The 12,388-nt window shown below is 39.5% G+C and overlaps 1 protein-coding gene across 2 annotated transcripts in view; it reads left to right on the forward strand.

Moving 5' to 3' along the window:
• Positions 1 to 12,388, forward strand: part of SHTN1 (shootin 1) — a 94,803-nt gene that overhangs the window by 8,052 nt on the left and 74,363 nt on the right. For both annotated transcript variants that reach the window (XM_033130811.1, XM_033130810.1), the window contains exon 2: positions 7,062 to 7,114. In XM_033130811.1, the coding sequence (XP_032986702.1) occupies positions 7,062 to 7,114 (53 nt within the window). The remainder of the gene's footprint in view (positions 1 to 7,061; positions 7,115 to 12,388) is intronic.

Here is a 12,388-nt window from a genome sequence, read left to right on the forward strand (position 1 = left end):
TGGCTAAAAACTCCCTCACAGACAGTGCTGCATGAGCTGGTGCATTGTCGTGATGCAAGAGCCATGAATTGGCGAAAATTCACATCATTTTCATCCAACTTTTTCATTCGTCTTTTCAGCACTTCTAAATAGTACACTTGGTTAACTGTCCAATTGGTACAAATTCATAACGAATAATCTCTCTGATATCAAAAAAGGTTAGCAGCATCGTTGCAACAAGTTCACGAACTTAATTGTCAGGCCGCATGTTAGGATCCTTTTAGTTTAAATCCTCATTGACACAAATTAGTGTCTGAATTCTGCTAGATGTATTTGTTCTAAATAAGACATTTTGGGAGCGGTGTTGGTTTTACAGAAAATTGAGCAGAAAGTACAGAGAATTATTGCATAGCCCTTCACCTTCTAACCTCCCCTGTTCCTTATTATCATCTTGTATTAGTACATTTCTTAGCATTGATGGACCAATATTGGTACATTATCATTTACTAAAGTCTGTGGTTTACATTAGGGTTCAGTCTTTACATGGTACATTGTATGGGTTTTGACAAATGTACCATTATCACATTATTATACCAAATGTCACTTTTCCCAAAATTCCCTCTGCTCTACCTGCTCATTGCTCCCTCCTTAACCTCTGAGCTGGTAACCACTGATCTTTTTACCAGCTCCATGGTTTTGCCTTTTCCAGAATGTCATATAGTTGGAATTGTGTGGTACATAGATTTTGTAGATTGGCTTCTTTCACTTAGCAATATACATCTAAGCTTCCTCCATGTCTTTTGCCAGCTTGATAGCTCATCTATTTCTTTTTATTACTTGTAAGAAATGGATAATACCCCACTGTATGGATGTACTACCGTTTGTTTATCCACTCACCTGTTGATGAACATGTGCTTGCTTCCACGTCTCGGCAGGTATGAATACAGCTGCTGGAAACATTCATGTGGTGGTCAGGTATGGAGGGGAAGGGAAGTGTTCTATAGTGTGGCGAGAAGGTCTCAGTGTTCTACGTAGTGAGCCTGTGCCCGGGGCTGTGACCTCCACAAGGGCTTCTCCGTTTTGTTTTTCTCCCCCTTAGCTGAGATAGGAAGACTAGAGGGGGTCTGGGTTGTTACCTTAAGTCTGTTAGGCTCTGGTAAAAGAATTTCTCTTAAGGGCAGGTCCACTAAGAATAGAATGTTCTAGGCATAATTCACAACGGCTCCTTTCCCACTCCCCATCCAGAAGTAGTAGGGACATTTTCTCTGGTACTCACTGTGACGGCCTGGTAGCACTCCTGGGGGTAAAACTCATAAAAGAGGGGGAGGGAGCCCTCCTAAGACTGTTCCACCCCTTGAAGTTTTTAACTCACAAACTTGTTAGAACTGAGCTTCCAGCAGCGTGTCAATGACAGTGTAGTTTTCCTATCTGGTTGGTGAGCAGGTTCTGCACAGTGGCTTCTGCTCTGATTAGAGTTGTGATGCTTTTGGAGTAGCGATTTGCCCTGTTAATTCTCTGAGAGCTAAGAAGAATTGTTGACTTCTGGCTTGTTCAGCTTTTTTTGGTTGTGAGTACACAAATGTCGATTTACAAGCTCCTTACATACCAGACCAGAAACCAGACTTATATCTGTGTTTTAAAGTTCCTCAGTTTCTTTTCCTTTCTGTTGGTTAATTTGAAATCATTAATATAGTTTGTTGAGAGTACTTCTTAAGCATCATTAACTCATTAACACTGAACTGTGTGTTCTACCAAGTAATGAGTGAATTTCAGATTTGGCATAATTTCTTTTCAGATATCAAGTCTGTTACCTTTGTTTTTTGATGAGTTTTTCCAGCAGTGCTTTCCGTGGCTTTTCTAATGCTTTAATTAACAAGTGAGGTATAAATGACTTTTCTTTCTACTCTGGCTTTAAAGCAGGACCCATTGGGATGTACGCAGAAGGGAGTAAAGTCCTAATTGAACATTATGTGTTATGAACTCGTGTCCTCACTCCCCTTCAGTAAGAGGTGTTTCGAGGCTCCGTGAATCTCAAAGATGCAGACTCAGTGGATGAGAATCTACATTAGAAGAGCTGATGAGGCAATGTTTTCTGGTTGTATTTGATGGCTATTTAAAGCTCCATCTTGATAAGTATCCTGTTATAACATATGACGTAAGAGACCCTTTTAATAGGAGAGTATGTGCTCTTTTATGATTTGTTCACGTGAAGACTGAGATCCATTCTTCTTTAATTAACACACATGGATCAAGTGCCTACTGTATGTCAGACATCGTGCTAGATGTGGGCACCTGGATGCATAAAGAATAGTTTTTACCCTAGAGGGTTATTTCTGGTCTAGTGCTTTGGCACACTGCATACTCATGCTCAGTAACGTTTTTTACATGAGCACTAGGACTCAGTAGACTGGTTCTGGTTCCACCGTTTCTTACTGTGGGACTTGTCTGTGTATTTGTGTCTTCACTTTTAAAATTGAGATGTTACTATTTGGCTTAATTGCTCTGCATCACAGATTGATGTGAGCTAGCCATTCCTTCAACACAGGCACCCACTCTGTGCTTGGTATTCAGCTTGGTGTGAAGTATACACGTATAGCAATCAATTAAGTGGGAGAAAAGACAAGAAGACAGACCTGTGCTCAGATCATGTCTAACGTTATATGTAGACGCTCTGTCTGGTAGAGATATATGAACAGTGTACTCTGGTAGCATATTAGAAATACGCATAAGTGCTGATTTTCACCTGAGGAATATCGGGAGGGTTTCTTAGAAGAAATGACAGTTGAATTGCATTGAAGAGAAGGAGGTGGGGAAAGTGGAAAGAGAAAGAAGACTGTCAGGCAGAGGGAAAAAGTATTTGTAAAGGCACCTGGGTAGTAAAGGTGTTAGAAGGTTCAGGGAAGCATTGGGACTTCAGATGTGGTAGAGTGAGTTGTGTCTGTGAGGCTGAAGGGCAGGGGTGTGTGTGGGGAGGTTGAGTGGGGTCCAGGTTGTGAAGCTAATATTTCGGGGCTTTTAAACTTGAACAAAATAACCAGGTTGCTTGGTTACTACACTACCTGCCTACCTTATAAAAAATGAACTTGGGATAGAGGGAAGCTAGATACGAGGGTTTTGCCATTACTAAGGGTCAGAATTAGGGCAGAGATACTAGCTGTAGAGGAAGGGCAGATTAGAGAGACATTTTAAGAGATCTGAGCAGTTTGATGGTCCTTTGGTGGTGGAAGGAAGTGGGGGATCAAGGGTGACCCTAGGGCACTAGCTAGAAGACGAGGCACGTGAGGACACCAGTGAAAGGAGTTCCTACTACGGGAAGTAGGAGGAGGTGTGAGTAAATGGGAGTTGGTGAGTTCACTTTCTAATGTGTTGACTTTGAGGTGCTTGTAGAGAGAGTTTCTGGTCACCGCTGTCCAGACTAGTACTGTCCAGTAGAACTTTCTGCTGTTAGGGGAATGTTCTGTGTCCGTGGTCCACTGTGGTAACCACTAGCAACATGCAGCTATTGAGCACTTGAAATGTGGCTAGCGCTACTGAAGAGCTGAATTTTAAATTTTATGTAATTTTAATTATTTTCAATGTAAGTGGCCACCTGTGGCTGGTGGCTACCCTATTGGACTGTGCAGGTCTTGAACTTATTGGTTGGAATTACTGATCGGGAGCTAATGCTAGAGATAGGGTGATGGACCTACCTGGGACTTTCCAGGGACACTGGACTGTTCAGTGCTAAAACTGGGACGGTCCCAGGGACAGTTTCGTGATGCTGTTCACCCCAGCCAGTGACGTTATTGGCCTGTGGTTAGGAACCTCAGTTGTCATGTGTCTGAAACAACTGAGTCGACTCCACTGCTTCCTGGGCTGGCTATGTCATGATGTGCTGCTTGGAAAGAAAATTCCCTTTCTTGGCATTAGGCGGTTAGAAAATAGAAAACCAGCATGCTTCTTGAAACACGTGCTCTGCCTGATATTCTCCTTGTTTTCTCCACGTCTTCCTTTTTCGTCCATTCTGTCCTCCTCGGTACTGATTCCCTTCCTTGGCTGCACATTAGAATCACCTGGGGTGCTCACTTCTTAAAAAAAAAAGAAGGATGCCCAAGGTCTGCCCTAGACTAGGTAAGCCTCTTACTGGGGGCGGAGAGTGGTGCCTAGGGTTTCAGGGATTTTCCGCTCTGCCGTCTTTCAGACCATAGGTGACAAAAGTAAGACCAGGACAGAGGGCATTAGGGAGCAGCCTGATCTTTTGTCGTGCACACAAGATTTGATGTACTTTGCTGTATCAGTAACAACAACCATGGCTCACGTGTATTGAGCACTTAATATGGCTAAGCACACTTGTATCTTCCGTGTTCACTCACTCTCAATAACAACACTGTGAGACAGGTATAATTGATATTCCTGTTTTTCAGATGAGAAATCTGACGAAGATAGAGAGATTAACCAATTTGCCTAAAGTGTCCTGGCTAGTAAGTGCTCAGGCTGGGATTAGACTATGCTTTTTAATGACGGTGCTATATGCCCTTATAGTGCAGTGAAATGTACTACTCCTGTAAACTGAGAGATGACGTCTTCCCAAGCTGTGGATATTTCTCATGTGGCCTAGAATTGGTCAAATTCATCTTTTCTTTTGCTCTTGTTAATTCAAGATTTGGAGGATCTCCCATCAAATCACTTAAGCTGTGCAATTGAGTTAAAATTTTTTTTCAAACTGTGAGTGAGCCCTTTCTGAAATAATAAGAAGGCTTTCTCTGTGACCCTTTAGCATTGCTGAAAAGGAAGTAGCTGAATAACATAGGTCACTTCAGTTTTTACCAGTTTTGCTGAGGATGGGGTTACATATGTATTCACTATGATTTGTGTGTGTGTGTGTGTGTGTGTGTGTGTAAATATTGTTTAGAGCAGTGAGCTTGGTTTTTTAACTTCAAAGAAACAAATATAACAAAAATATTAGTAACTGTTTTCCTTTTTCTTTTATGTTCTATCCTTTAAGTGCCCCCTTCCTGCTACCAAGTGGTGGAATTCTTCCCATACTTTTTCTCCTTGCCCTGTACCTGGCTTTATTATTTTTTTTTTAACTAGCACATTATCACACAAAGCAAATTCTCTGTGGTTCCATTAAGATATGATAGGTGAAGGGTTTTTAATTAACATTTTTCATAAAGAGCTAATAATTGGGAATCTGCAATGTTTCATCTGGAGTCTACTGGCCGTATAATGGAAAAACAGTATTGGTATTTTAAAAGAGCCTTCAAAGCATTATCTGATGTTTTCAATAGAAAACATTTTCTTAATGTCAATGTGAGATCCTGGTTTTTAAGCCTTTAGTATTTGTTTTATAGATCTGTAAAGTAGGTCATCGAGAATAGAGTGGTAAATCATGTTGGTTTTTCAACTTCATCTGCAGATACTTTTAAAGGTCAAGTAAACTAACGCAGTCTCTCAAAGTATATATTTAATTTTCAAAACAATATTAGATACAATAATGATATGTGGGCCCATGACCATAGACTACCCAACGGCATAAGTACATATTTTTAGAATCGCTTAGTTCTTGTTTCTTTCTGTTAAAGAAGGAGGGGGGCGTTTTATTGATTGTAGTTTTCCCGAGAATCAAGAACAATTTAGTTTGTGCTCCTTGGTTTGGAGTTTGTATGATGGAGGCTGAAGAACTGGTGTGCAGAGGGCAGCATTCTGTGGTTGATCAAATCTTTTCTGTTGAAAATGTAATTATTTTTCAAAGGGCTATATATCTTTACATGTATACATTCATCTATTTTATGGGCTAATTTTTAAGGATTCTTTTTGGGTGTGGCTATAATAAAATTGTCCATTAATTCTTACTGAGATGGTCATCGAGTGCTAATAAATTTTTTGGGCCTATGGTGGTATAATCCCATAAATATTTATACATTGGAGTTGGATTTTGAGATTTTGGGCCTACCATCATAGTAGCTATTCTAAACCCTTTGAGACACTCTTGGAGGAAATAAAACAAGTACTTTACCGTGCAAGCTGTCTGTTTCTGGGATGTTCTCTGCTCCAGTGGTTAGAATTATACACTTGCAGAATTAATGACCAGATTATCCGGGGTGTTCTTGAAGCCCCTGGTTTCAGATTTTTTTATTTCTGTCTTCAGATTACTCTTATTCATAGAAATAGAAAGTTCTGTTTGCCTTTTTTCTTTTAAAGACAAAAGAGATTTTTTAAAAAGATAAATCCCAATGAAATGTTTTCAAAGTAAAAGTATAAAAATCCCATCTGATGCTTTCTTGGCTCTCGGGTACCAGTGAAGGTGCTGGTCTTGGAGCAGTTCTGTTAGGTCCGTCCTAAGACATTGTGTTCCCACATCATCCCTTTTCTTCCCATCATTTGTGCTACATGTAATATTCTCAGCTCTTCAGGATGGTGCTTGGGCTACAAGATGAATATGGGGGTTCAGGTTATGTTATTTTTCTGGCAATAGGGGGTTTGAAGTAGAAAACTGCTGTTTCTTTCCCCACATAATTGGAAATAGTTCCAAATAATTCACATTATTTTTCCAACCTAGTGAATGAATGTGCCTGGTGTCTGACTTGGTGGTTGATAATCTTGCAGTGTCTGAGCATAGTTGTTACCAGCTGAAAGCTCATAGCATGAACTTTTTGCTCTGTGGATAAAGCTGATATGTGACGGGGAGTTGAATATGTATAGTTACTTTATGTTCTGGAGGCTGATTTTAGAAATAAACCTCTGATGACAGCACCACAGCCTACTAGTGCTGGAAGGAGCTTCAGGGAACACCCACCTGTCTCCTTGGTCTTAGGACCAAGTGCCTAGTATCAAAGAGAAGTGACTTGTCTGTCGTAGGTCACTTATGACTCATAGATCTTCCTGCTGACCTAGGGAGAACCAAAATTGGGCTTGGTGGGTTCCTATCTGCTATGGCCTCTTTTTCTTCCTTCCTCTTAAAAGCAGAAGCCCTTCTGTGGCCTCGTCTGCACCCCACCCCCATCCTAGTAAATAGACAGTAGGGATTCGTTGAATTCCCAGGTTTTTCCTCTAGTAAACTTTTGGTGGTGGTATAACATCGCTTTCCTTTTTTCTTTCAGCAATCGGCGAATATGAAGACCTTAGAGCAGAGAACCAGAAAACAAAGGAGAAGGTTTGTACTTTACCCTTTTTTTTCTTTTCTTACATGTGAAAAAGCCTAGACGGCATGGTGCATTGTTCTGCCATCAATTTCAGTTAAATGTGAATGAGAGTTTTTCTTTTTTTCTTCTCTTTTCTCCTGCATGTGTGGTTCAAGCTAATATCAACTCCAGGCTCCAGATGGTAAAGAATAGCAGGCATGCCACAGTGGGTGCTGCTCTTGGAGATTAACTACACAGCTCAATGTGCACGAGGCACCAGGCCAAGCAACTCAAGCCCGCAAGAACTGTACTTTTCCCAACAGTCAGATTTGGGATTCTAGTGATGGAATTGAAGGCCTGAGACATTTACTTGAGGGGTTTAGGCGGACTAGGTTTTGGAGAGAACTGTTTGGAATTAGTCATTGGTGTTTAGCCCAAATACCCCTATAAACCTTCCGTATGTTTACTTCCTTTAAGTGTATGAATAATATACTGGACGTTGAAAAGCACACAATGTGAAGAGGGGGAAGCCTGGTGAATATTTTCAGGAACTCTGGCAGTTTTATTTTTAAACTGTTAAATAATTGAATTCTACTTACGTTTACAAAGTATCTTTTTGTCTCTGAGCATGTTTATTTCAGATTTGTGAATATTTGTTTAATAGGTACATACTTTTTTCCCCCCTGTAAATCTAGGGAGGGGACAAATGGAAAGGAATGCTAAGTTAGGAAGAAAAAGTAGAGGGACTGTAGAAAATGAAAAGTAGGAGAGAGAGCAGAATTGTCCATTATTGTTTTTAGACATAAATGAAATTTACTTTAACAAATTACTTTCTCTGATAGGCCAAATACGTCAGAACATAATGTCCATGGTGGAAAATTAATAAAACAGGTACTTCTTGGTTGTTAAAGAGGTGGCCATCCTTGCTATAAGTTCTGAAACCTTGTCTTTATGATTTTGGAGAGCTGTAATGAAAATCGGCAGTGAGCTAAATATTTGTAAAACTTGAGGCATATTTCTTGGGGTATTTATTGGGCCCTTAGGAATCATGTTTAACTTTTTTACCGATATTAATTTGCTACCTACATAGCTGTAGTGTGCTTGGTGACATTAAGGGTAAATACTGTAGTTCAAAGCATATTATAATGGATTTTTAGATCATTATTTCTCACTCAGTGTTAAGACTCCTTTGCAAGTAAATATTTGGGGTTCTCTTCCTTTCGTCATTAAGTTTATTCTCTTCCGTTCATCAGGTGATTCCAGGAGTGGTAGGTGGGGGTGATGAAAATATCCATGATAGGAGGCAGCTGGTATGCGCATCTCTAATATGATCAGGTCACAGAAAATCGTTTGACAAAATTTCTACTTCTAAGACCATAACCACCAAAAATCACAGATTGTCTGAGGATGCCACAGGTGGGGAGTTTGTGCTAACCCCTGGGTGCCCGATGCTCCATAATTTCAAAGTGAAGCCAGTGGATGATGCTTGACCAGGTAGCTTGAGTCTCTTTTTCTAAGATACCCAGCCAGCCATCTTCCAGCTCTAGGAGAAAGAGCCAAGAAGTTATCAGTCAACTGATTCTCTTCCATAGATGTTCCTGGCCCAACAGGAGAAGAGCAGAATAAATTGGAAGGGTTTATTCAGGAGAACTCTTTGACTTAAACTAGAGATATGAGGAAGGAAAGCAAACAAATGTCTTCATGTGATAGAGAAGGAAGGATATAGGAGAAAATGAGTAACGTAAGAGGAAGGAGAATAAACTTTTTGTTTTTTCTTCTCCTTCTTTCATCCTTGCTTACTTCTAGACCTAGCATTGCCCGAAAAATAGTAGATGTTCTATAAACATCTGTTGGTGGTGGTGGTGATGGTTGTTTAACTGAGAGCTGCTTTCTTCTGTAAGGTTTTAAGTGAACCATCTGTTACGCAAGTGGAATTATGGATAAAAAGCCTTTGGTACAAGAAGAATTATAAATTGCCTTCGCCCATTAACTGTTTACATGTTGCTCTACACAGAGGATGGCCTAATACTTTTGTCACATCTGTATGCATTATTGACCTGCTTCTGTTCTAATTCTTTAAAAATAACTATTAACAGAAATGGGAAGAAAGGAAATGAAAGCAGTGTGGAATGCTGTGTGGTTGGGTAACACAGAATCGAGTGGTGTGAAGTCCACCGCACTCTGTTTATCTTCTGTTAAAAGACTAGCAGGCTTATTACTGAAGATTTTTCCCCCAAAAGGGGGGCTGTATTACAAAGGAGAGAAGCGTAGAATAAAAAAGCCTTTTTATACTGCATAGAATGAGTACAAGCAGCGTTAGTTCCGGAGGTGGTAGGTGGAGAACACCATTTTCTCTGGCAAAGCACTTGCTTGTGCCTGGCTAGGTGAGCTTTGTCCACTCCATGTCAGCCGATATATATATACGTGGCCATTCTTCCCTTGTGGCCCCAGAACAGAGTTTAGGTAAATCAGTCAAGCATAGGAATCTAAAGTAAGACTTCTTTTGCCATAGTTCATTTGTTGGGGGGAAATTTTGGACCAATGGAAGGGACCCAAAAAATAAATAGCAAGTTATTTCTCCCTTCCACCTGTCCACATGAAGTCTATCTTTGTTGCCAAGTCATAAACCTTATCAGTGGAAAGAGAGAGTGGGTGTGATTCCTTCAGGTAAGATCTTTTTATGCCCTGTTTGGAATCTCCTCTGTTGAGACAAGGGGTAGGCCGTGCATCTCTTCAGAGCTCGCAGTTGCTTAAGAGGCGGTATTTATTAAGGAGCCGCTATGGTTCATGCACGTTCACTTCTCTCCCTCGACTGATGCTTCCGACAGCCCTGTGTCAGCTCCATTTCACAAAGAGTAGGACCTCAGGGTTTAACAGAGTCTAGATTCAAACGTGGATCTTTTGACTCCAAATGTTCTTTTTGAAGCAGGTAAGCTTACAGGAACTAATTGACTCTTTCCACAAAGGTTTTGGTTTTATTCATAATTCTTTATTGTTAGCTCATGTATTTTCCACATGACCTTAATCCCACAAATTATCAGACTCAATACTTTTCTGGATCATTTGTCTTCACCATCTATCAGTTTGTATTTAAAAACTGGAAATTAAATATCAAGTCAATCTAATAAAATAAAATAAATATCAAATCGATCTTATGTCAGTAAAATTCACGTGTGTGTGTGTGATCATCTGTGTATAGATTCTGACGTAATACATTCCAAGGGTAAGAGGAGATTTGGAAGGGTGCGCCAAAGTTTTAATGATCTTTTCCTTTGCAGTTTTCTCTTTTAAAGAGAAATGTAATGTCGATCATTTTGTGGTTTTTACCAATCAGTGTCTTTGAGGGTGGAATCAGAATCTTTCTTTTTGAGATTATAAGGAAAACTTTTTGAAGGGAAAACTTTTTGTTGAATGCCTTCTGAGTACTAGGGTGTAAAGAAAAATATATGAAGGCCCCACTCTCGAGTAAAACCACTTTGGGGGACACAGGCAATTTGATAAATAACTGATAAATGATAACAATAAAAGTGAATGCCTAGAGTTTGGGGGTGGGATGAGAAAAGGACAAAAAGACAAGTTTCCCCCTCAGTTCCCTGCAACTCTTCGTAGCTCTTAATGCTAGGCTTAAATGTCACTGATTGTTTTCAAAGTCTTGTTAATTTTCTTACAAGCAGAATTAATGGTTTGCTTCTTTGTAATAAAACGTGGGTATATCTCTTACGTGCGTATCACATTTTATCAACAAAAATTCATTACTATCAAAATGTTATATAGTGCACAAATTATATGGGTGGGATTAAAATGTAAAATGTTCAGTTGTTTTTTTAACATCAAGATAAGTGGAGATTAGGGAAAGGGTGTTACTTTGTTATTTTTTTGCCTAGTTTCTAAATGCCATTATCAACAGTGTGTTAAAAAGTTAGAGAGCCTGTCACATTGAAGTTAGCAATGCTTCTACATTTATTTTTCATGGTATGGTATGGAAAAATAGAGGACTATACATTTTGGAATCAGCCAGATAAAATGTTTTACTTTGCTTGGGAAGCAGTCACCATATTCAGATGTTAGTCATGCTTCTACAATTGAAGGGCATTCTCTTATGACTCATTCAGGATCTCAGTCATAATTATTTGGGTTTTTTTTCCTATATGGGGAAGAGGCAAAGCCTCACTGAGCTTTTAATGGAATAGCTTTCAACTTTCTGAGGGTGGAGGGTACGTGTGTGGAGCATGCATGAAAAGAAGGAAATCTGTATAATAGAAGAATGTCTGCCTTTAAACAGTTAAGTATGTTGAATATTACGAACTGAGATCGAGTTTTGAAATGAATCAATGTTTAAGTGAGTGATTAGAAGTCGTTTGGGGAGCTACTGTAACTGCATCAGGCAGCTCTGTCAGCTTGCCAGGAACAATGAATGAAAAGGGAATGAGACAGATACTTTCTAAGACTTAGGTTTCAAGGAGCAAGATATGTGATCCTGTTGGCATCTTGGCTCAGCTGTCTAATGTTAAAATTTCTTCCTCTTGTGTAAATTTCAGAGGTGAAGGTCCCAAAGAATTTTATTTAAAAAAAAATCAATAAAGAAGCCATATTCAAGAGCAAGATATGCATCCATTATGCTAACTGTTCATGCATAATACATCCACATACATGCAGTTTCTTTAGAACAGAGTGGCAAGTGGTTGTGCCAGAGAAAAAGTAATTACTTAGCAGTTTGAAAGTGAAAATGAGTCTCTTATTAACAGCAATCTATCCAGAAACAAAGAGCAGGGATCTCTGTTCTGATGACATGTGTTTCCATCTAACACACAATACCTAGAATTTGGAGAATGCTGTAAGACAGCTTTAGGGGGCAGCTACTACTTTATTGCCTGTGAAAATTGGAGGGAAAGAACTTTGAATTGGAAGAAAGAACACCACCAAAAGAGACAGGGTGAAAGGAATTCCATCCTAGTGGGAATGATTTAATTTATTGTGTTCTTTAAGGATAAGCAGTTGAGTTCTAGCCAAACTTACAGAGGTGGAACAATAAAATGGTCCATTATTGTTCAAATTGATTTGATGGTCCTCTCCCTGCATCACCAAAGATTCTAAAACAGGTAAATACATCCAATTTTGACGCTATGCATGTTTAAATTTTTAGATATTGTAACTGGACATAAAAGGCATGAATTTCAAGAAAAATAAGGAAAAATGCTACAGGGTTGAGAACTCTTCAGACTCGGTTGTTGTGGCCTCTGCTATGTGTTCCTGTAGTGCGGTCTTTCTGTCATTGTAGAAAGTATCCTTATAAATGGCTTGTTTCG

The sequence above is a fragment of the Rhinolophus ferrumequinum genome, chromosome 16 (assembly GCF_004115265.2).
Source record: "Rhinolophus ferrumequinum isolate MPI-CBG mRhiFer1 chromosome 16, mRhiFer1_v1.p, whole genome shotgun sequence".
Lineage (NCBI taxonomy): Eukaryota > Metazoa > Chordata > Mammalia > Chiroptera > Rhinolophidae > Rhinolophus > Rhinolophus ferrumequinum.